The 23,415-nt window shown below is 42.2% G+C and overlaps 1 protein-coding gene across 2 annotated transcripts in view; it reads left to right on the top strand.

Annotated features, from left to right (window-relative positions):
* SEMA4G (semaphorin 4G) overlaps positions 1 to 23,415 on the top strand; it is a 1,755,375-nt gene that overhangs the window by 978,266 nt on the left and 753,694 nt on the right. For both annotated transcript variants that reach the window (XM_044056541.1, XR_006362793.1), the window contains exon 8: positions 11,430 to 11,584. In XM_044056541.1, the coding sequence (XP_043912476.1) occupies positions 11,430 to 11,584 (155 nt within the window). The remainder of the gene's footprint in view (positions 1 to 11,429; positions 11,585 to 23,415) is intronic.

Raw genomic sequence — 23,415 nt, 5'->3', positions numbered from 1 at the left:
CAGATTCCCAGGTTTAATTTCATTTTGGAAGGAGCTATTGTTGTACAATTAGAACATTCAGTGTCCTTCCATGTAGGCTAGATACAGTTTATAGAAGTAGTTGTTCCTCAGCAAGTGTAATAGCTATGGTCCTGAGAACCAGAAATCTTTTTAGTCTTCCCTCTTCATTTAGAAAAAGATGGCGGCTGTTAGGTGAATTGCTGAATTCCCCTACTGCTTTCATCTTGGAAATTGTCTCTTCTTCTGAGAACACTTTTCCCTTGCGAAAGTTAAGAACGGCAAAATGCTCAAGCAATTGGAGGGTCACAGCTGTAGATTTGTAATTGGGAGGTATACTCACAAGGAGTAAAAGACAGGATTTCTGTCCAAGCCAATTCCATAACTGTTTCTAGACGGGGATTACTCAGTTCATGAATTTCTCCATTTTTAGCCAAAAATAATCATGTAATTCATTACACTGATTCTTTTTTTTTTTTCTTGAAGTGTGTGTTTTGTTTGTGTATATGTGATGGATTCAGAAATGATTGTGTGCTGGTGGAATAATTATGCCAGGTCACATGAGTAAAATCTCCTGCTTTACATGAGCGATCTAAGGGATCACTCAAAAGATAAAGCAGATGAGCCAATTCCATTAAATCCACGTTGAAATGGTAGATTTTGGCAACCAAGGCAAAGATAAAGAAACTCTTTCTTACATCCTGATGATGAGAATTTCAGCTATGGGACTGGAAGAGGGACTCATTTGGTGTAATGAGTAATTCAAGGTTTTTGATCTGCTTCTCAGATGAAAGCACAAAATGAAATGTTGGTAGTGTGTCTGGCCATCACAGCATTCTGGAGTTGTTGGAAGCAAGGCATTGTTCATGTTGCCACAGGCATTGCTATGGTGATATATTATGCAATCACACTAGGGCAGATAGGGTCTTGACATTTATGCAAGATGACAATGCATCTTTGGAACCTGGTTCATTTTCTCAAAATTCAGTTCAAAGTGTTTTTTCTTGAGGGTGCAGCATGCTGACAGACAATTTGAGCCACATGGTGCAACTGGGCCATGAGTGACCGCTTATTACAGAGGTATTTTTTGCCTTATGACCTCATTGTGGGAGGTCTTTCATAGGTAGATTTGTTCACCTTCTATTACAATGTACAGTGCTTTTTGTCCAGGACATAAGGGATACTCTTGTTTCCATGGAAGAGAATCGTTTATGTATTTCATGTAGTTGTGTTAATTCAAAGAGTTGCTGTGAAGACAAAAAAAGGAGACTCGCTCACCTCATCCTGATAACTAATTTCAGTTCAGGAGCTATAGTTCTCCCTTGTTTTGAGAAATTGCAATCCATTTTATTTGTTTGTCAGTCAGGGAGAACGTTCTGCTTTAATAATAAGCACTTGTGGCACCCATCTTCATGTAGTCTTCATGTAACAGCATGGAAACTGATATTTTAATACTGAATATGGCCTTGTCTCTTCTGAGGTGGTCTGAGTGCTGCAGGGAACTAAGAAATCATAATCTTGAAAATCCTGCCTTGCTAAAATGGAACTTTTAACTTCTGATGTCAAGACTAGGGATTGTCTCCTCCACACATTCACTTACCTGTTTTTTTTTTCCAGTTTTTCACTGGCTTAGCCCGAATTTTACTTTATCATCTTTTTAGGTATACTCTTCTGTCCTGTTGCTTGATCTGCTCTAGGAAATGACATTGGCCTCTGTTTCTAGTGTGAAGTTGTTTGAAGGAGACATTGCACCTTAAACATCCTTAGAAATTGATTATTCATTACCTACTTCATTAAGTTGTGTTTGAGATTTAGAGTGAGAATTGTTTGTGTTGCTCTTGCTGATATGCAGTTCTGATTGTTAGAAAATTTTGATGCTCAACTGCCTTTCTCACTACATCGTGCAATTTTCTTTGTAAATGGGAGGTGCCACCCCCTCCTAACCCCCATATGCATGTTTAAAACTTATGGGGGAGTTAAGGAGAATAGCAGCTGCCCACCATAGGAAAATAATTATGTTTATTATATGGGGAGCACCAGTGTTAGAGAAAACTGTTCCAAGTTCCTCATTTCCTAGTATGGAATGTGTGGTGAGCAAGTGTGTGACACTGGAGAGATCTTTTTGATTGCAAAGCTTGATGTTTTTAAATGTTAATATTTCACTTTACATCTAGTCCATTATATTGTGCACACATTAAAAAAAGGTTTATTAGTGAGAATTCTGACACAGATGTTTTTTTGCCTTTGTTTAATAATTCACATGCTGGGCAGAAAGTAAATCAGATTTTTGTTAATGTTTCAACAACTGCCACAGCAGTTTCTTTGATTTAGTGTGGGCTTGACAAAGCCAAAATCATTGCTGATGTCTTCTGTGAACTTACTAGGTAGGTTACACCATCTGGTCAAAGTGGAGTAAGAAAATTAATTTGGGGGGTAAAAAATTTAGGGCTAAAGAGATTAGAAAATCAAACTAATTGCTCATTTCTTTTGCATCTGGCAAGATCAGTGTCCTGATAGGTAAGCAAGCAGATTTTTGCAGAGGTTAGTTAAGTGTACTGGATTTTTTTTGAGTTAGCTAACAGACATATTCAGAGCTTATTGTACCAGAGATGCTGCTGCCTTTCACCCTTATCCAGAGGAGTCTTTTGGAGGAAGGATAGTAATTGTCATTTCACACTTTCATCAGATATTGCATGTTAACTTCAGTCCAAGCCAAGAAGATGCTTTACTACAGCAACCGTTCAAGGAATGTTGAGTGGTGTTCCTATTACTGGAATGTCTTGAATTGAGGGAAACATTGTGGCACAGGTGTGTGAGGGACTTGACAATAGATAATTAAATTTATTCTTGTCTTTCCAGTTGTAGTACTGATTTTCTTCGTGTTTCACTGTTGCAGTCATCACATTTGGGTTATCCCTGCCAGGGTAGCCCTCAGTCGGCCCGAATACCAGAGGCTTAGTATTTCTGCGTCAATTGCTATTGCTTCGGCCAGGTAGTCAGTAGTATAAAGTAAGGCAGCCAATGCCATTGCATCAGTCTTTCTTGCCAAGGAGCCCAAAGCAGAAGCAGTTCCCATGAGTGCCGGTCGGACGCTACCTGAGTTTCGTTTTCCGAAACTGAAGCGAAAGTCTTCTACAGCTAAGTACCCCATTGGGGATCCTTTTTTCTTCCTCTAACCGATGTCAGAAAAAGTTAATTGTCTCGCCTGTGGAAAGCAACAAGCCCAACGACCGCTGGGTCCTCAACATAGTGTCCCAGGGATACAAATTTTCTTTCCACACTCTGCCAACCCAAAAAGGGTTCCTGGATCTTCCTCAAATGAATGGGCAGAGGCCAAAAAGCAAGTCCTTTCCCTGCTCTATGAGGGCAATAGAGCACGTTCCTGCAAAACAGATAGGCCAGGTTTTCTACTCCAGGCTCTTGCTGGTACACAGAAAAGAGTGCACTTGTCACCCCATCCTCGATCAAGCCATTCTAAACACCTTCCTGGTGATACCAAAATTCAAAATGCTCACCCTCCAGCAACTGCTGCCTATGCTGTCTAAGAATGCTTGGTTAGCCACCCTAGACATAAAAGAAGCCTACCTTCACATCCCAATCAGGGAATCATGCAGGAAATATCTACGTTTCAGTGCAGGATCTCTGCACTTTCAGTTCTCTGCTCTTCCCTTTGGCTTATCTGCTGCTCTCAGAGTTTTCACAAAATGTCTGGCTCCCACCGAGCTACAAGCACTCATGGCTGTAGAGCCCTTCATCATCATCCATGCTGACAGGGCGTCCCTCAGGACTAACCCATCCTTCATGCCAAAAGTGGTGTCCAGTATGGCTCTCAACCAATCCATTCATTTGCCCACCTTTTTCCCTAACCCACAAAACAAGGGAGAAAGGACACTATACTCTCTAGATGTGCACAGACAGCTCAGATTCTAGCTAGACAGGGCTAAATAATTCAGAAAGACTGATCAGTTGTTAGTCAGCTTTGCTGCAGGAGCAGAGGACAAAACCATTTCCAAATGGATAGCACACTACATCCATTTCTGCTACAAGCAACAGAGGAAACCTCCCCCTAAGGGGGTCAGGACTCTCTACCAGAGCAGCCTCCACCTCTGCAGCGTTCCTCAGAGGAGTCCCCACCAGGACAATAATGGAGGCTGCAACATGGACATCTGTTCACACCTTCATCAAACATTACCACCTGCCTATCTGTTCACACCTTCATCAAACATTGCCACCTGCCTATCTTCTCCAAATCCAGGGCACTCTTTGCCACTGCAGTCTTGCAGGGCATCCTAGCCGTCCCCTAGTCTTCTTGACTGCCTCCACCCTTTTCCTCAGCTTTGGGAATCAACCCAGATGTGATGACTGCAACAGTGAAACATGAAGAACATAGTACAGTTGTGTACACTTACCATAAATGTAGATGTTAGAGTGTATTCACTGTTGCAGTCCTGGTTTCCCTCCCTCCCTCCATCCCCCCTTCTCTCTCTCTTTCTCCTTACAAGGAACCTTTTGGTATTTACTTTCTGCTGGTGGGGTTCTTCCACAAGTTCCTGGCTGCCACTTGGGGGCTCCTGACAGGGCAAGAAAAACTGATGCAATGGCGTCGGCTGCCTTACTTTATACTACTAACAACCTGACGTCAGTCCTGAGGCAACAGCAACCAACGCAGAAATACTAAGCTTCTGGTATTCAGGCCAACTGAGGGCTACCCTAGCAGGGATAACCCAAATGTGATGACTGCAACAATGAATAAACTCGAACATCTACATTTATGGTAAGTGTACACAACTGTACTTTTCGTCTAGCTCCATACTTTTAATTTTCATTTCATATTTTCTTCGTCTTGTATTATCTTTGAGCTTTGTTTGGCATAAGTAGAAAGTGAATGTCTGATTGTTGAGTAATTTGCAGCCTCAGAAGCCTAATATTCAAGTACATGTACTTGTTCTTACAATCCCAGTAAAGCATAAAAAGTAGGGCAGGTTGACTTTGAATTCTGATTTTGGAATGTCAGATTAGTAAAAGATGGGCACGGTGTTTACTGATGTGTCATGGCTGGTTTCACCATAGGAAATGGCGTGGTATGGAGAAAATCTTTCCAGAGCTTTAGCATCCTGCACACTGCCATTTCTTAAGATCATTTTTTTGTGTAGATTTTTGCACAGTTGTGTTTATTTTTCCAGTTGTGTCCACTGCCTTGTTTTCATATTTGCTTAACTGCCATGGAGTTTTGTTAGATTCAACCATAATTTTCTGGACTTTGCTGTACTTGACTGTTGATTTCCTCACTGTTGACCTTGATTTTTTTCTGTACTTTTTCATTCAAACCTGATACATTATTTTGCTTTTTTTCTAGTGTCAAAAAGAGTGTTTCTCCTTACAAGTCTTCTGTTTAAATAGCATTCTGATTGTCTTTTTGGGCTCTTTGTGTATACTTCTGCGTTTTTATGCACTTGCTGTACTGTTTCAGATAGGAGAAGGATGGTAGGGTTTAGTAAAGTATGAATTTTGCTCACGTAAGATTTCTCCTCAGGGATATACATGCTGTGCGGTGTACGAGCAAATTTAGTACCCTAAAGCTGATGGTGAAATCTGTAAGAATTTTGACAGAAGAGTGCTAATCGACTATAGGTTCAAACTGATTCGGAAAGAATTGTTGGCATTCCGAGCCAGCAACATTTTAAAGCTCTAAGGAATCTGCTGATGAGACTCTTGAGTTCTAAACCCTAGGACAAAGACAGATCCTGCAAGAGGTGAGAGACATCTATACCTAGGAAAATTTCCCCCCCTTTCTTCAGAATTCTTATGTGAGCTGAAGGGGACTTGTCTTCTGATTCTGGTGTAACTAAGCTGTTGGTCAGCATTGCAGATGACCATTCCATAAATGTATCAGAAAGGCCAGTGGTTTATCACTTTCTAAGGTGTACTTCATTAGATGTGCAGCCTCTATACTTTAGTTTGCCAGGTCTCTTCACTGTTTTTCCTCCAGCAGGTCAGTTTCTGTTAACTTTGACAATGTGAAAGTGTCAAATGTTTCAGACACATTGAAATTGGTTTCACCCAATCCTCCTCTCATTGCAGAGTGGGCCAGGATAGTGTTTCTTTGCCTACCTTCATTGTTGCTTCCTTGTCAAGCTGAGTTGTGGTATTTATTCGATCAAGGCTGGCCAGTATCCTGTAGGGACTGGCACTGATAAGGATAGATTTTACTGTGTTGGTTACTGCCATATATCATGATAATTTCAGTATTAAATAATGTGGTACTGCTTCCTTTGCCTTGAGTCCCCTGTGTGTACTGTTCAACCCCAGTGTTTGTTATCACTCTTTTTTGGTATTGCTTCACAAGCCAGATTTCTTTACTTTTGTGCTCTTCTTGGAGAGAGCCTTGATGCCTACATCAGCACTGTAAGACCTCTTAGCATCAGGGATTGCTGCCATCTGCCTGTCATTTTTATCTTTTATGACAGTGTCACTGATAGTAGTTGGCAACAATCTCTTATAAAAAGCATCCTTGATGATGTCAAGGATGTCGTGCTGCCATTGTTGCAGACTCCACTGCATATGTTTCCCTGGTACCTGCTGCACTACTGTTCTTATTTCAAGATCAGTCTAGGAGAGCATTTGAGCCATCAGGAGTTTTTTGCCACAGGGACTGAGGACTGAAGGTGGGATCATATTAGAGATCCAAGTATGACTCTACCTCTTGATTGTACACCTTAGAGCATTCCCCACTGAGGAGTCTTAATAAAAATTTATGCAAGATGCAATATGTTAACTCCCCTCTAGAGTTTTGGGTACTGGACTTTTTCCCTCAGGCAGCTCTAAGTTCAGGTTAATATTGTAGATGCTGCAGGGTAAGCAGAGTTAGTCTGTACTTACACTTTCATCTTCAGAAAAAGTCCAGCAGAAGGCCTTCCGATCTTTTCTTTCCCTTCACCTTCTTAGGTGGCTCATTGGAAGAGAAAATCATGGTTCTTGTCTCTGTGAAGGCATGGAAGGATTCCATTGTTGTGACATCCATGCAGGGTAGATCAGATGAATTCCTTTGGCCTCCTAAATATTGGAATTATTAGGTTCTGAAAGCCAATTGTGAAGTCTGTCATCATCACGGTGGCTCTGAAGAAGGCTGTAACACCACAGGGCCCAGTGGCCCATCCTCCAGAGAAAAAAAGGTCTACACATTCTTAGCTTTTACTTTCAGTACACTTATCTGACTATCCCATATTCTGAGATTGTAGCACATCATCAATGAGAACTTGGCAGAAATGCTGAAAAAGAAGCAGAAATGTCCCAACACTGTGCTATACCTCTAACTGTGTGCTTGGGTAGCTATAGTCTCTACAGTATGTAGTGTATTTGACTGGTAGTATAGCAGGTGGTGCAGCAAAGTTGGCATGTACAGAGTTGAAATACATAATCACACCTGTCTTCACCTAATTGGTGTTGCTGAGAATGTTGAGGTATCTTTCCTTAATACCACTTCAGTGGTGCCACCAAAGTTTTTGGGCCACAGGTTAAGGACAAACTAGAGAACAATGAGAGGGCGGTCTTTTGCAGCTGCTGATGTCAAGTTTGAGACTCCCCAGTGCTCCTTTCTTACCTCTAGCACAGTTGTGGCCAACAGCAGAACATATTTTAGCTCCAGCAAGACCCAGTGCTACTGTGGGTATGATTTACAGGGCAGACATTAACCAGATGATTAGAATTCTTGGCCCAACCAGAGGTACTACTGCCCACAGTGTAGTGGAGAATAGCAGCAGCAGCATCTCTGAGGAGGCAGTTTGTCCTTCCATCTTTTAAGAGGGATTTACACATGATAGCTTGATTTTGGATGTAATATTCATGCTAGACAATACCATTTTCTTCCCTCCCAAACCACACTGTCTTCCACTTCCCATTATCTCACTCAATCAGAAGAAAGTGGCAAATGTAGTTCTCTTCAGCCACATCCAAAAAACAGTCACCCAGGTTGTGCTGGCAGACCAGTGTTGTTCTGACTTCTACTGCAAGTTCTCTTTAGTACCTTAAAACCCAAGTATCTCGGTCCAATATTGGATTTAAGTGGATTTAACCAATTCATGTCAGAGCAGAAATCTTGGATGTTTATGGTGCAACCAGTTGCTTCTTGCTTGCAAAGAGGAAATTGGATGTGCTGTTTAGATATCCAAGATGCCTATCTGCACATTTAGATTGTCAATTAGTCAAGGAAATTCTTGTATTTCAAGGTAGGAGTCAGTCAGTTATAGGACCTTCCTTTAGACTCTGTTCAGCCCCCCCCCAAGAATCACCAGTAACACTGCGAAGTCTCAGACATGGCTGTTGAAGGCTTTTTCTCCTTCATAGTTTTTTGCTAGTTGCTTCTTTACAAGACCATTCTCCCTCTAGAGGAGAGGCCTTCATTTCAACACATGGCATTCCGGCTTTTCTAAGGCAACTTTTTGTTGGCTTTCAATTCTCAAGACACTGAGGCTTATGACATCTGCAGTTTATCTACTACTCATAGCAATGTATGTATCATATGAGGGTTTTTTAGTGGACCCTAAAGACTCAATGGGCCATCTCAGGATTTCTGAGGCATGTCAGAATCATGTCAGATGGTGGCTTTTTGACTCCCAACTTTCATCTGGGCAGTCCCTTTCATATTTTACTACCATGGTGACTATAACTACAGAAGTCTGAGACACATATCCAGATTGTCAAGGACAATCATTGCAGGTGTATGATCACAGCATAAGGCCAGTCTACACATCAGTGTCCTGGAAATGACAGTGATTCCCTTCACTCTCCACTTATTCCAGGATCTCCTCCTCCCAAGGTGTGTTGCTGTACAGTATTTGCATATGGCAGTCATATGGTACATCATAGAGCAAGAAGGGGCCAATTCATACCATTTATGTTGAAAAGTTAAGAGGTTGTTAGAATGGGATAGGTCATCTGTTCTATTTCTCAGTTTAGCTAGTGTTTGCTGATGCCACAGGGATAATTTCTTAGCTGGATAGTAGTGCAGAAGTTGTTCAACCAGTCAGGAAGCCTTTTTGGCACTTGCTTGGCTCCCCAGCCAGTGCCAAAGGCATTGAATTTTTTCCGTTTACCTACCTTCTTTGGCAGTAGCCTAAGGGTGCTTCAGTGCAGGAGTAACCTCCATGTCTCCTCTTTGCCTTTCCTCCATTTCCTCTGAGTGTAAAGTTCTTTAAGATAGTAAAACAGAGCAAGTCCAAGGAAATTCCTACAGTCCCCTTTTGCCATATCAGGTGTGGTTCTCTTTGTTCTTGCCACATCTTCTGGAGAGGCCTGTCAGCTTGAAGCTCTACAGAGCCCTTCTGACATACCAACCTGTCTTCTCTGACCAGACTTTCATGCCTTCAGGGTAAATGCATGGTTTATTCACTTCTGTTAATTGCTAGGGATGTCACTTACATTCTAAGGGTCATTTAGATCCTGACTTCAGCCCAGAAACTCAATATAAAAAGTATAATGATAATAATGATGATGATATTATTATTATTAACAACAACAACACAAAAGTAAGTGGATGCATTTTTTGGTTTGGGCTACTGAGGGAGGGTTGAAACCTGTGTTTGGCTCCTCTGTCTGCAGTCTTGGATAACCTTGCCCAGATTTTTGATTGTGGTCTAAGTTACAATTTTCCTGAAGTACACCTTTCTACTATTTCAAACTTTCATTCTTCCTCGGCTTCATAGAAAATGCAGTAAAGCTTTTTCAGCATACTTTCTTTATCAGACCTGTGTTTAAAGAGGCTGTTCCCCTTGGGATTTACATTTTGAGTTACAGAAACCAATGCTTCCACTTGTCAAGCCAACCTATAAGGCAAAATTGAAGAATTGTTTGCAGAAAGCTATTGTCTTTGTCGCTCTTACTTCAGCAAGGATGATTTCTGAGTTTCGGGTATTGTGTATAATACCCCCATATCTGGTGTTTTGCAGAGAAAACTGTAGCCCTGTAAACCAACCTGACCAGCAGGGTAAAAGTAGCCATGGAAGCAAATCTAAATTAAACTATCAACCTTCTAGTGCTTTGTGCAAACTGTTCAAATAAAGGACAGTATTTATTGCATTACACCCATGCATTGTATTGATACACATAGATGACTGAGATTTTATTTCATTGCATAAAGACAGGGTTCTCAGCTGTTTGTCTTCTATGCTAATAATAAAGTAGGCATGAAAGTTTTGAAATCTACTCTACTGTCCAAGCGGCTTTTAAAGTATATCGAATTCTATTAAGGTAATATATGAGAAAACGTTGTCAGTTCTGCCTAAAGTACAATGAACAAGCACTGTTGTCCCCAAGAAAGCATTTTTGAGAATGCTTATGTGAACTACTGGCAACTTAAGCTCTGAAGCAGACTTGAGTCATGGTAGAGTTGTCCAGGGTGGGGATAGCATGGAGGCCAGTGGCTAAACATCCTAGCTTGGGGGAGAGGAGGGTTGGAGAAACCTGATGCCATTTTATCCTGTGGTGGAGACCAGCAGCCTTGACAGGTCATCTCTTTGGATTACAGGTAGCAGCAACAACATCATGATAAAATTCCAATAGCTGCTTCCAATTTTAGGAATTTTGAAGGACTGCCAACTATATGATAGGTCCCAGCTCTGAGTTCATGATTCCCAAAGAGAGTCCTCACTCCCTAGGTATACAAGTGAAGTACTCAAGAGGCTGACTCACTGGGGAGTCAGAGGACCAATTGAATGAAGAGTTTTGTCTGGGAGTACATGGTAAGGAGCAGTTGGAGAATCCAGGGTACAGTAGGTACAGATGCCAGGTTGAACAGCTGTAAGCTCCATGTGAGGATAGAGAAAAAAAAAAACGTGCATTTTTGTGGATGACATTTGTATGGCTGCAATGTAGAATTCTATGAATACCTTTGCAAGATGCTGTAAGGTGCATTTGATCTGAAAGTACAGGTCCTCCTTTAAGGCCTTGGTCATTTGCTGGAACTTTTCATGATGCCAGCCAGGATGAGGGACTCTGTACTGTAGATCGAAAATGATGAACCCAACTGTGACAAATGTAAAAGCTGTATACTTAACATAAAGATAGAGCTTACATGGTCATGATTCATCCTGTTCAGCATTCCCATACACCTTCCGCTAGTGTGTCATCTGAGGGAGTATTTAGGGGCTAGTGCCTTTGTATAATGAATGCAGATCCTGCACTCTCGAGCAGCCTACTTCATATCTGGAGAAAATAGCCTTCAAGGCATTATGGAAATAGGAGAAGAGCCAAAATCTTAGAATTTTTTCTTTATGTCAAGCAGACTGGAAGCTGGAAGTTCAAATGTGTGAGCTGAAGAGGATGAGCCATGACCATGATGATCTATTGTTATGTTTAGTATGTAATTTTTGTTTCTGCAAAGAGGAATGAGTTTACATCTGTTTGGAACTAAGCTACTTTCCTTTATTTACATACAGATGCAAAATTTGTTGGTTCAGCTTTGATTCAAGAAAGTGTGAACAGCCTTGTTGGAGATGATGACAAGATTTACTTTTTTTTCACTGAAGGAGTGAAAGAAAAGTACACAGAGCATGAAAAGCCACGGGTATCTCGAGTGGCTCGAGTTTGCAAGGTAATTATTATTTTAGACTTTCTGGAGAAAAAAAAATAAATCTGTTTTCTTATGTTATATCTTGTTACATCATCCTATCTATTATGTCTGATTCTGTCAGTCATTCAACTTTTAAAACTACTTTTTTTCCTTACACACACAATATGTGTATATTTATATATATATATATATATATATATATATATATCTATATATATATATATATATATATATGTGTGTGTGTATACAAATGTATATATATGGATTCACTTCAGAAGCTCGAAATACTGAAATATCGAATTTCAGTATTTCAAGCCCAGAAAGTCGAATCCACAAAACCGCGAAATTCAAAATCTCGTACACCTGAGATTTTGAATTTTGCGGAATTACTGCACGCACACACACACACACAAAACCTCTGTACTACATGAAAGCAGGAGGGCAAGCCCCCCCTCCACACACACACTTAAATATTCTCACTCCGAAGTCGCACTACATACAAACACGCACAAAACACCACCACACAAGCTACATTCTCCTCGCACACACATCACAGCAACAAAACACATTGACACACACCACAGCCCCTACCCAAAACCCTTAACACACACACACACACACACACACTCACCTGAATACATAACCACAGCGAAAGTTCATTAGCGCGTAATTCAAAACCACCGGTATTTGAGGTTTTGAATTTCTCGCTTCTGAACTTTCTCTGTTCTCAGGATTCGACTTTCTGGGCTTGAAATACTGAAATTTGATATTTCGAGCTTCTGAAGTGAATCCACACACACACATATATATATATATAAATATATATATCTATATATATATATATATATATATGTATGTATGTATGAATACAAATATGTATATTATATGTGTGTTTCAGAAAGTAACTTTGGATGCTACAACTACCTCAGCATTTGTTAAATTGCAAGTGTTTTCTTGGCCTTAGCTGGTACGTCCACCATTTATATATGTATGTGTGTATGTACAAACACGTGTGTACACGCACACACTTTATTTCAGAGTATTATTTTTTTTCTTCCTTTGCTCATTAGAAAGTGTATAATATGACAGTGTATTGTATTATATGTGTATAAGAACCATCAACCAAAGTGGTTGAGAAAGTAATTTTTCCCCGGTAGAATGCCCCTGATTTTGTGAAGCAGCCAGAAGCCCCAGTCCATATGATTTAGCTGTTAGCTACCTCCTGGATAGCTGTTCCAAAACAACAGTGATGCAACAGTCTTAGAAGTTGAATTTGACAGAGGAAATACATTTATTTAGTCCGTCAACAACATAGCTGTAGCTATTAATTGTAGGATCAGACTAATATAATTTATTAAAGAGGAAAGACAAGTTCTTTTAATTGTTCGCCCATCCCAGGGAATGAATTACAGGATAATTAATTGTTCTGGAATTAATTATTTGAATCGGTGTGTCACTTTTTTCTCAGTTCTTTATAGTAATTGGTTGTTTATCATTAAAAAGGATTACTGTCAATGGAGGAGTACTGATGGGAGGGTTGGTAATAGCAGCAAGGGACAACAGTGAAAATGAGAAGAGAAGCAAAATGAGTAGGGTGAAGCATCATAGTCTGCATGAGCAAGGGTGTACTTTCTAAAGGAACAACAATCTAAAGGAACAACAAAAGAGATGATGCACACTCATGGCATTGTACTCTGTGATTGCTCTGGATCCCCTCCTACAATAAGTGAATTCTAAGTTTATGAAAAGCATATTAAATTTTTTGAAAAATAAAAATTATTTGAGTAAAAAAAGCCTATTAAAATTCCTTCCAACGAATTCATACCTTTTCATGCATCCCACTAAGTATTTGTTCTTTTACTTCATGATGTCTGTGCACCACTTTTGCCCTGATCCAGTCATTACTTTGTTCCTTTAAAGCTACCAGTAGCACCTCATCTTCATCTCAGCATTTATTGCCCAGTGCCATATCTGTATGTATTGTGGTCCCTGCCTTCTTCACAAACAACGCATATTTTGTGTAACTCTCAGATTTGTTTTAGTATGTCATAGTCCTGGAGACATCTAAGATGTCTGCACAGTGACCAACAGCTTTATTTCAGCTCAACCAGTGTGAAAAAAAAAAAAAAGAAACTGAGAAAGAAGAGTACACTGCTTGGATGCCAGCAAATTAGAAATGCAAGGACCCCAAAGGAAAATAAAATAGAAAAGGAGAAGAGAAAACATTGGCTGGGAAAAATCCTACAACTGTTAACAAAAAGCAGTTTAGGCTTCAGGTTTGCTGCAAGAGATGGCTTCCAGTATTTTAGAAAAAAATAAATCCTATGCTCTTAGAGGTGAGTAAAGGAAATGAAACACTGAGGAAGTATATCAACTCAAATAACAAAGGCTGGAAAAATAGAAGAGGCTTTAACTAACTATTCAAATTAGTTGGTCACAGGATCATAGGAGGTTACTAGGCTATTGGCCCTGAGACCCTTACAAGCCTAGCCAAGAATTTAGCCCATGTTCCAACAAGTCAGCATCCTATACCACTGTCCAGCAGGGACACAGGTGGAGTCCCAGGGATGTATTTTCTGTTCCCCATCTAGTTATCCAGGTTGCATTTAAAAAAGTTTAATGGGGTACTGTGCTTTACGTGGAGAGGGAGTCTGTTCCACAAAAAGGGGAGTCTCTGGGACACATATCCGTCCCGCCAACAAGTCTTATTGCTGTCACAGATCAGGCTGATGTCACATGTGCGGGTTATTCGAGTGGAGTTTGACTTGCGGATATGCAGCAGTCCCATCAGGGCAGGGTCTGAGGTTCCTTTGTATGCCAGACAGTGGTCACCTCTGAGAAGTCTGTAGAAGACTGAGTAGAGGGACAGGGCTTTTAGCCTATCTGTGTAGGGTAGATGTTTGAGGCCCTGGATTCTGTGGGTGAGGAACCTCTCTGGTGTCTCCAGCTGTTGCATGTGCTTTGTGAGGTGCATACTGAAAGGGACAGTGTACTCAATAATGGGTCTTATAAGGGAAGAATGCAGGGATGTTATAACCACCTTGTCCCTGGATGAGATAACCTTACTAATGAGGTGGGCCATGTAGAAAGCTTTCCATACAACAGAGGCAATATGGTGGTTAAAAGTCAGTTTGCCATCAACCTGGGTGCCCAAGTCCGTCACAACTGATTGCATGCTTAGTGCCTTATTATCAATGTGCTAATTTGTGGGGACATCACTCTCCCCAAAAGGGAGATGATGCATTTTTTTGGCATTCAATTTGAGGCCATGTTTCTGCCACCAGTCATTTGTTTGGATGAGACCTATTTGGAGGATGTCCACATCACTAGGGGAATTGATGACAGCACCTGGCTTGCAGTCATCTGCAGACTTGGTCAACCATAGTCCATTAGGTTTGGCCTGCACCTCTGAGAAGTATATCCCAAACAGCAGAGGCCCCAAGACCGATCCCTGGGGTATACCGCTTGTTACAGGTCTACTACTTGAGGTGGCTACCCTATTTTGACTAGGTGGGTTCCATCAGTGAGCCAGATGTTCTTCATTCCACATTGCTGCAGTCCTAACCATTGGGGTAGTCCGCTGTCCAGTCGGCCCGAATACCAAAGTATATGGCTGACGTCGGTCAAGGCGCATTAGACTGACGTCAGGACGTCAGGGTACTAATGCGCATGACCGACGTCATATCCACAGTCTTTTTTGCCGCATGGTCCGATGCAGAAGCAGTTTTGCGAGTGCAGGTTGGCGTTCTGAAATATTTCCGAAGTCGGAGTTTCAGACCGAATCAAAGTTGGCTAAGTACCCGTTGGGAACATTTTGGTTTTTCTTGCCTCAGTATTTAACCGGATGTCAGAAAAAGTGAATAACTGTATTTCTTGTGGGAAGCAGATACCTCATAGGGATTACCATACTTTGTGTATGCCTTGTTTAGGGCCTGAGCACGACGTTGTTGGTTGCCGCTCTTGTGCTAGATTTAACAAACGCACTATTAAGAGAAGGTTAGACTGTGCCAGGTTAGTGTTTGGGAAGCGTTGTAATTACAAAATGCCGCCGGATGCTCCGGCGCCGCTTATCCAAAAAGCGCAAAGACAAAACAGCAAAGCCTAGGGTTGATGAACCGCAGTCCGGACGTCGGTTCTTTAGAAGGCTCAGTGGAGCCAGAGGTTTTGCCAGGAGTTTCTTTGGAGTCTCAGGCAGAGACTTTACTGTTACAGGATGTGCCCTCTCAGGAGGTAGGCCAGGCTGAGGGGCTTCTCAGGTAACTGTTCTTCCCTCTCTTCCCAAGGTAGTTAGAGCTTCTCCTACTGTTTCCAAAACTACTTTGAGAGGTAGGCCAAGTTCAGCTTCAGTGGGGGCTTCTCCTAGCACTTCAGGTTCTGTGCCTAAGAAACATATGCTTAAAATGGCAGAAGATTTAATTACTATGATTAGAGGCTCCATGCCCCCTCCTGATAAGAGGCCTAGGGTGGAACCTGAGTTTGAGAGTTTTGAACGGTGTTCAGAGGCTTCTGAGTCTTCTGTGGAAGACTTGCAGGAGTTTCCTCCTTATTCTGATTCTGATGTGGATGATTCCACTCCTACAGCTTCTCCTCCTGAGGATTTCTCATTTTCGGAGACTCTGCATTCCATGAGGGAGCACTTTAAATGGGAAGGCCAAGATTACTCTGATTCCAGGAAAAGGCTTAGGAATTCTTATTTTTACCCCAGCATAGGCCCTTAGCTATACCTCCTGTGTTGAATGTGGTGGAAGATGTTTTGCAGAGGCTTCCCTGAACCCTGATTCTTTGCCTCCTGCCCTGTTAAGCCTGATAGGTACTATAGGGTGCCTGAAGCTCATAAGTATCTGTTTAAGAGTCCTAGGGCAGACCCGGAAACTGTTTCTCAGGGGCCTAAGGTGTTAAGGCCTCTGTTGTTAAAAATCCTGTTCCCACTGATAAAGAGGCAAGGGCTTTGGATAGGTGGGGAAAGAAAGTGTATACTTCTTCCACTTTAGCCATGAGAGCGTTGAATTGTCAGTTTCACATGCTAAAATATCAAAATTATCTCCTTTCACAATTGAAATCTAAGGTGGATGCTTTGGCGGAAGGTATAGAGTGTAAAGAGTTGCTGGATTTAGTTCATGTGTCTGAACAAGTGGGTAAGCATTCTTTGCAATGTGGTTTTGATGCTGTGCAGGCCTCCTCGAGGGTGGCTGCCACTAGTTCTGTTCTTCGCAGGCATGCCTGGTTGAGGGATCAGAATTTAGCAGAGCATGTTAAGACTAGGATTTTGGATGCTCCTTTACAGTCTGATGTGTTATTTGGTTCGCCTGTGGAAGCAGTTTTAAAGAAAATGGAGGACAAAGCTAAGTCTATGCAAACTGTTAAAGATTTTTGCAGGTGCAGCCACCAAGTTTAGTAGAAATTGGCCTACTAAGGGATGGACATATCCTGCTTATGATTCCCAGTCTAGGGGTAGGTCTAGACGTGGTAGGGGCAGAGCTCAAGGTTCTTTTAGGCCTAGAACAGGGGTTCACCTGCTCAGACTTCTGGTGAGGGCAGGGGTCAGTCCTTTCGTAAACAGACCCAATGACCTGCCTTTTCAGCTGCCAGTAGATTCTCGCCTGGCAGCTCCTTTGGGAGGAAGACTGTCTCTTTTCAAAGAAAATTGGGATTTAATCACTCAAGACAGATGGGTGTTGGATATCATTCACCACGGTTACAGGTTTTATTTCCATACATTGCCCCCTTTCAAAGGCATGCCAGACGCCCTCCACAAAGGAAAGAGGCTCACAAACAAATTTCTTTGTTACTCCAAATAGGGGCTATTCAGCCAGTCCCTGTACCAGGAAGGGGCCTAGGATTTTATTCTCGCCTGTTCCTAGTTCCAAAGAAGGGGAACACGTGGAGACCAATTTTGGATTTATCTATCCTCAACACTTATCTGGACATTCCCAAGTTCAAGATGTTGACGTTACAACAGCTTTTACCTCTGCTGGGCAAAGATCATTGGATGGTAACTTTAGATCTCAAGGAAGCTTACCTTCATGTGCCTATAAGACTAAGTTGCAGGAAATATCTGCGTTTTCGAGCTGGAAATTCTCATTATCAGTTCTCTGCATTGCCCTTTGGCTTATCTACTGCCCAGAGTATTCACAAAGGTTCTGGCTCCAGTGATAGCTTACTTCAGGCTGAAAGGAATTCAAATCTATCCTTACTTGGACGACTGCCTGATTCTGGCTCAAGAAAAGGAAGACCTTCTACAGCATCTGGAATATGTCATAGCAGTGCTAAGATGCCTAGGGTATTCTGTGAACGAAATAAAGTCCAGTCTAGTACCCTCTCAAGACATGTGCTTTCTGGGTGTGAGACTGAATACAGCAGCCCAGATGGCCTTTTAACCCCGGACAAACAAAAGAATCTTTCCAATTACTTCCATCAACTATCTCTTCAGTCCGGGCTGACTGCAAGGACAGTCCTTCAAGCCTTGGGGTTCATGGCATCTTGTATTCTGGTGCTTCCCAATGCCAAACTGCATATGAGGAAGCTGCAATGGTATCTCAAAAATGTGTGGACACAGCACTGCCAGGATTTGGACACTGTCATTCAAATAATACCTTGCATTCAAAAGAATTTTTGTGGTGGGCTCAGGAATGTCACCTAAACAAGGGACTCTCTGTGACCCGCCAGAGGCGAGTCAGATTTTAACGACAGATGCCTCGGACATTGCTTGGGGAGCTCATCTAAATGGAAAGTGGATACAAGACAAGTGGCCTGCCAGACTACAGCATCTACATATCAGCATGAAGGAGATGTTAGCAGTCCAGTTTGCATTAATGGCTTTCAAGGAGTTACTTCTTCCTGGGCAGGTGTTGATTCTAACAGACAACACAAATGTCATGTGGTACATCAACAAACAAGGGGGAACACATTCTTATCCTCTATGCAGGCAAGCAATGATTTTATGGGAGACTGCGCTCAGCTTGCAACTAACTCTTCAGGCAAGGTTTCTGCCGGAGCACAGAACTCCTTAGCAGATGTGTTAAGCAGGCAAATCATGGATCCCCACGAGTGGAAACTGGATCTTCATGTATTTCAGAAATTGACAGTGTCATGGGGAACTCCAGACATAGATCTGTTCGCTTCTCCACTAAACCACCAGCTGCCAAAGTTTTGCACAAAGGGTTTCATCACACAGCTTGGAAAGTGGACGCTCTTTCTTTCAGTTGGAAAAATCTTCATGTGTATGCCTTTCCACCTCTGCCTCTTCTCCCAAAGGTGCTCCTAAAGATCAGACAAGACAAGCCAAGGATGATTCTAATAGCTCCAGATTGGCCTCGGCAACACTGGTACCCACTTCTAAGGAGTCTGGTAAGGAAGCCTCCATGGCCTTTACCTTTGATTCCACACCTGTTATCTCAGAGGGACGGCCACCTGCTCAATGTCAAGCTTCAATCTCTTCATCTAACAGCCTGGCATATTCTGTTTTGAAACACAGCAGGTCTCAACTTCCTCAACAAGTTTTAAATGTGATTATGGAAGCCAGAAGACCTAGTACAAGGAAAGTGTACGCAGAAAAATGGAAGAGATTTTTATTTTGGAGTGCAGCAAAGAATTTGGAGATTTCTGAGCCTAATTTGAGTGTGGCTCTTCAATATCTTACTGAGTTATTGGACAAAGGTTTGTCCTTCTCTTCCATTAAAATTCATGCTGCAGCAATTTCAGCTCACTATGACTGTGACCCACCATTGTTTTCACATCCTTTGTTCAAGCAGTTTCTTAGAGGGGCAAAGAATATAAGACCCCAATAGAGCTCCTACTCCTGCTTGGGATCTCAATTTTGTGTTGGAAAAACTTACTCTACAACCTTTTGAGCCTGCGGCTACTGCTGAGTTAAAATACTTGTCATGGAAGACTGCTTTTTTGTTGGCCATTACTTCTGCAAGAAGGGTTTCTGAGTTGCAGGCCCTTATGGCAGTAGAGCCCTTTTTGATTTTCCATAAGGATAGAGTATCATTACGTACTAATCCTTCCTTTATGCCTAAGGTGGTTTCTAGTGTGGCTTTAAAACCAAACTATTCATTTGCCTACTTTCTATGCAGATCCCCAAAACAAGGGAGAAAAGATTTTGCACACTTTAGATGTACATAGGCAGTTACGTTATTATTTAAGCAGGACTAAGGATTTCAGGCAGTCTCAGCAGTTGTTTGTTTCTTTTGCCTTGACTTCTCAGGGCAAGCCTGTGTCTAAGCAAACTATTTCTAAGTGGATTGGGTTTTGCATTTCATTTTGTTATTCTCATCATGGCAAGGAAATTCCAGCTGGGATTAGGCCTCATTCCACAAGGGCTACTGCCACTTCAACAGCATTTCTCAGGGGGGTGGCAACTAAGGATATTTTGGAGGCAGCTACTTGGAGTTCAGTGCATACTTTCTCTAAGCATTACCACCTTCCTCTCTACTCTAAATCTAGGGCTGGTTTTGCCACAGCTATTTTGCAAGGCATGTTGACAGCTCCTGCTTCCTTATGATTTGCCAGCCTCCCTTACCTCTGCTTTGGGATTCTACCCAATGGTTAGGACTGCAGCAATGTGGAATGAAGAACATAGTACAGTTTTGTACCTACCATAAATGTAGATGTTCGAGGATCCACATTGCTGCAGTCCAATTTACCCTCCCTCCTTCCCTCTGTGTTTAGGGGTTGTGGTGTGGGTTAGGCTATATTCTTGTGCATTTGTATATATTGTATATATGTTTGGTGCAGGGTTTTTGTTGGTGTTTTGGTTTGGGCCTTGTCTTTTTAGGGCCTTCTGACATCTGGGGCAAGAAAAGACTGAGGATATGACGTCGGTCATGCGCATTAGTACCCTGACGTCCTGACGTCAGTCTAATGCGCCTTGACCGACGTCAGCCATATACTTTGGTATTCGGGCCGACTGGACAGCGGACTACCCCAATGGTTAGGACTGCAGCAATGTGGATCCTCGAACATCTACATTTATGGTAGGTACAAAACTGTACTTTTTCTACCCATCTGGTAACATATGGATTGATGCCTAGTTGAGAGAGTTTATCTATTATAAGTGAGTGGGGAATAGTATTGAAGGCCTTGGCCAGGTCAAGGTAGGTGGCGTGCACCATCTTTCCCTTGTCTATGGCCTTGGTGACTTTCTCAAAGAAGTCGACCAAATTTAACCGGCATGATCTCCCCTTGACAAAACCAAACTCTGTGGGATCAAGTGTCTGGAGGTTGCCAGTGTCCTTGTTAATGAAGCCATGATAATCTGCTCCATGGCCTTCACTGCAAAAATCACAGGTTGAAATGAAGAGAGGCTGACTGAGTATGAGACTTCTCAAGACGAGCTGTTTCAAAGAATGGTATAGTTAGAAGACTTGAGATTTTCTGCCACACTAGAGAAACTGTAGAAACATACTGTTAATTTCAGGAAAGCACAAATAAGCAACAGGACTGCTATTCCACAGCAGGATTTGTTAACTGAAAAGGAACATCAAGTTTACACTCCGAACCTGGCCATGGGAAAGGAGCCAAGATCTGTATTCTTAAAGATGTCATATCAGCAGAAAGCGTTGATCCTGACAAAACTGTGGCATAAAGACAAAGTATTAAAAACGGGAGAGAGTAGAGTGCTTGTGGAATGTGATTATTCACTGTACACCAGTCAGATGTCATATTGCTATAGATGCGAATCCTCCTCGAGATTTTTGGGTGTTGTATCATTTTTCTGCAAGTACAATTTCAATTTTTTTTTAAACTCCTTTTTCTACATAACCTACCTCTGTTACCTGTTTTTTTCAAGTTTTCTTTGTGTAGCATCACTTTCTCCTTTCTGTTCTGCCTTAAGATAACCCATTACTATTGCTGGTACTTTTCCTCCTTTTCTCCTACCCTTTAGAGGGTATTCCCTTTACCTCACCATTGTTGGTGATCTATAAAAAAAAAATCCTTTTTCCTTTTTCTTCAGACATGTCTGAAGAAACGGAGTATTTCAAGAAATTCATTTCTTGTGGGTAGAAGATCCCTAACTCTGATGCCCACAGTGGGTGTACCTCCTGCCTAGGAACTTCTCACTTAAATACAGACTGCTCCATTTGTGCAGATTTTAATTCTAGGGCCCTTGGCAACCATCAGAACAATTTAGTTTTAAAACACTAACTGCCACTTATTTCTCCATCATCTTCTACTCCAAGGGCTAAAATCCTTAGTCATCCAAAGCCTCTTCAGAGGTGAAAGAGACAAGAAAGTGGTTCCCATCCCGCTCTCCTAAGTCTACTTTGTCTTTACAGCCTCCTCCGAAAATTCAAAAGAAATTGGATCTGACTTTTTCAGATCTGAAACGAAAGCAGTAGGATCCCCTATCCGTGGATCTGATAACTTCTCTGAATTGGTCTCCAGGAACCCAGTCCCCAGGGTTCTCTGCAGAGCCTGTTTTTCCTTGGCTCCATTCTCCTTTCATTTAGGAGACGCCAAGGAGAGAGTCTTGGCTCCATTGCACCACTTTGCCCATTAGGTCCTCCAGGAGCCTTTCAGAAGCTGAAGTGGATAGGATGATGAGGAAGTTCCTCAGAGCTTAGATTCAGATGGGAGTTATCAGGTCTCCACCTCCCATCAGATCTGTGACCCTCCCTTCTACTTCCCATACTGTGAGTTATCCTTCTCTGATCTGACTGTCAATTTTGGGGCCCTCAAATCCGAGAGACCCAAGGGTATTAATGTCAGATCTGAAGACGGCTAGATCTTCTACTCTGACTGCTTCCATGACTTGTTCAGCACTGATTTCTTTGGACCAGTCGAGCTCTGCAGCTGAAATATTAGCACCGAGTCTGAGGGGCTGGTTTCTACTCTGAGGCTGTCTGAGCCATCCCTGACCTTTGGAGCATCAGTGTTGTACAGCTCAGGTCTGACTTCCCCTTCATGGCACAGATGCAGGCAGAGTTAGGAATTGGTGGCATCTGCAGCTTTGGCTCCAGTGCGATGAGCAAAGGTGTCTCCCGGTCCTTCTGCTTTTGAGGTGGTGGAGAGAGTCTCTTTTTGTCAGAGATATTCAACATCTGTTTACTCTTCAGATCTTACAGTCCTGCCTCCTTCATGTCCAAATTCTGATTCTCTTGGGCGTATTTCACAGGGACAGACAGCACCATCAAGCATTTAGAAGGTCACCATCAAGGATTTTCCCCACTGAGTATGTTCCCCAAAAGAGATTGTGTAAGAGGAGACACACAGACTCCCCTCAGGAGTCTGTCATTAAAGACACAGACTTTGATGAAGAGGAGTGGTCCTGCAGATCTCCACTAGATGATGTCCTCTTTGAAGACATCTTAGAAATTTTCAACCAAAAAGGTGGTTTGTCCTCTGGTACTCCCTCTCATGAGGAGTCTGTCTTTCCTCCATCATCCTGATACATTTCTTTCCCCTCCTAAGGACAGGCCACACTGGAGCAAGGGAGTTCTTGTTGATGCCATAAAAAAGGAGCTGGCAGAGCAGAATTCTGTCCATCCCCCTAACAGAGAGTGTAGGGCATTGGACAGATTTGAGTAGTGTGGTTTTGCCTGAGCAACCTTTGCCTTACAGTCTCTGAATGATTTGCTCATTTCACAAGACTGCAGCGGGATTTGACTAAGGAACTTTCCAAACCCCTGTCTGAGTTCATGTCCGTGCAGGACTACAAGAAGTCTTCTTCACAACTGGCCACTCTCCTATCTCTAATGCATCCATGAGGCTAATTTCCCATGTTTTGGAACAGGGGTGTAGGCAGCATTTTCAGAGTTGTACACTTAGCTCCTAGACTGCTGCCCCCAACAAGCCACACCCACATCTACACATTGCTGTCTGCCCACGTCCTTAAACTGCTGACCAGA

Source organism: Protopterus annectens, chromosome 14.part0 (assembly GCF_019279795.1).
Source record: "Protopterus annectens isolate FY-2018-M chromosome 14.part0, PAN1.0, whole genome shotgun sequence".
In the NCBI taxonomy this organism is placed as follows: Eukaryota; Metazoa; Chordata; order Ceratodontiformes; family Protopteridae; genus Protopterus; species Protopterus annectens.
The sequence above is the reverse complement of the archived record's forward strand: the minus strand, read 5'-3'. Positions and strand labels throughout refer to the sequence as shown.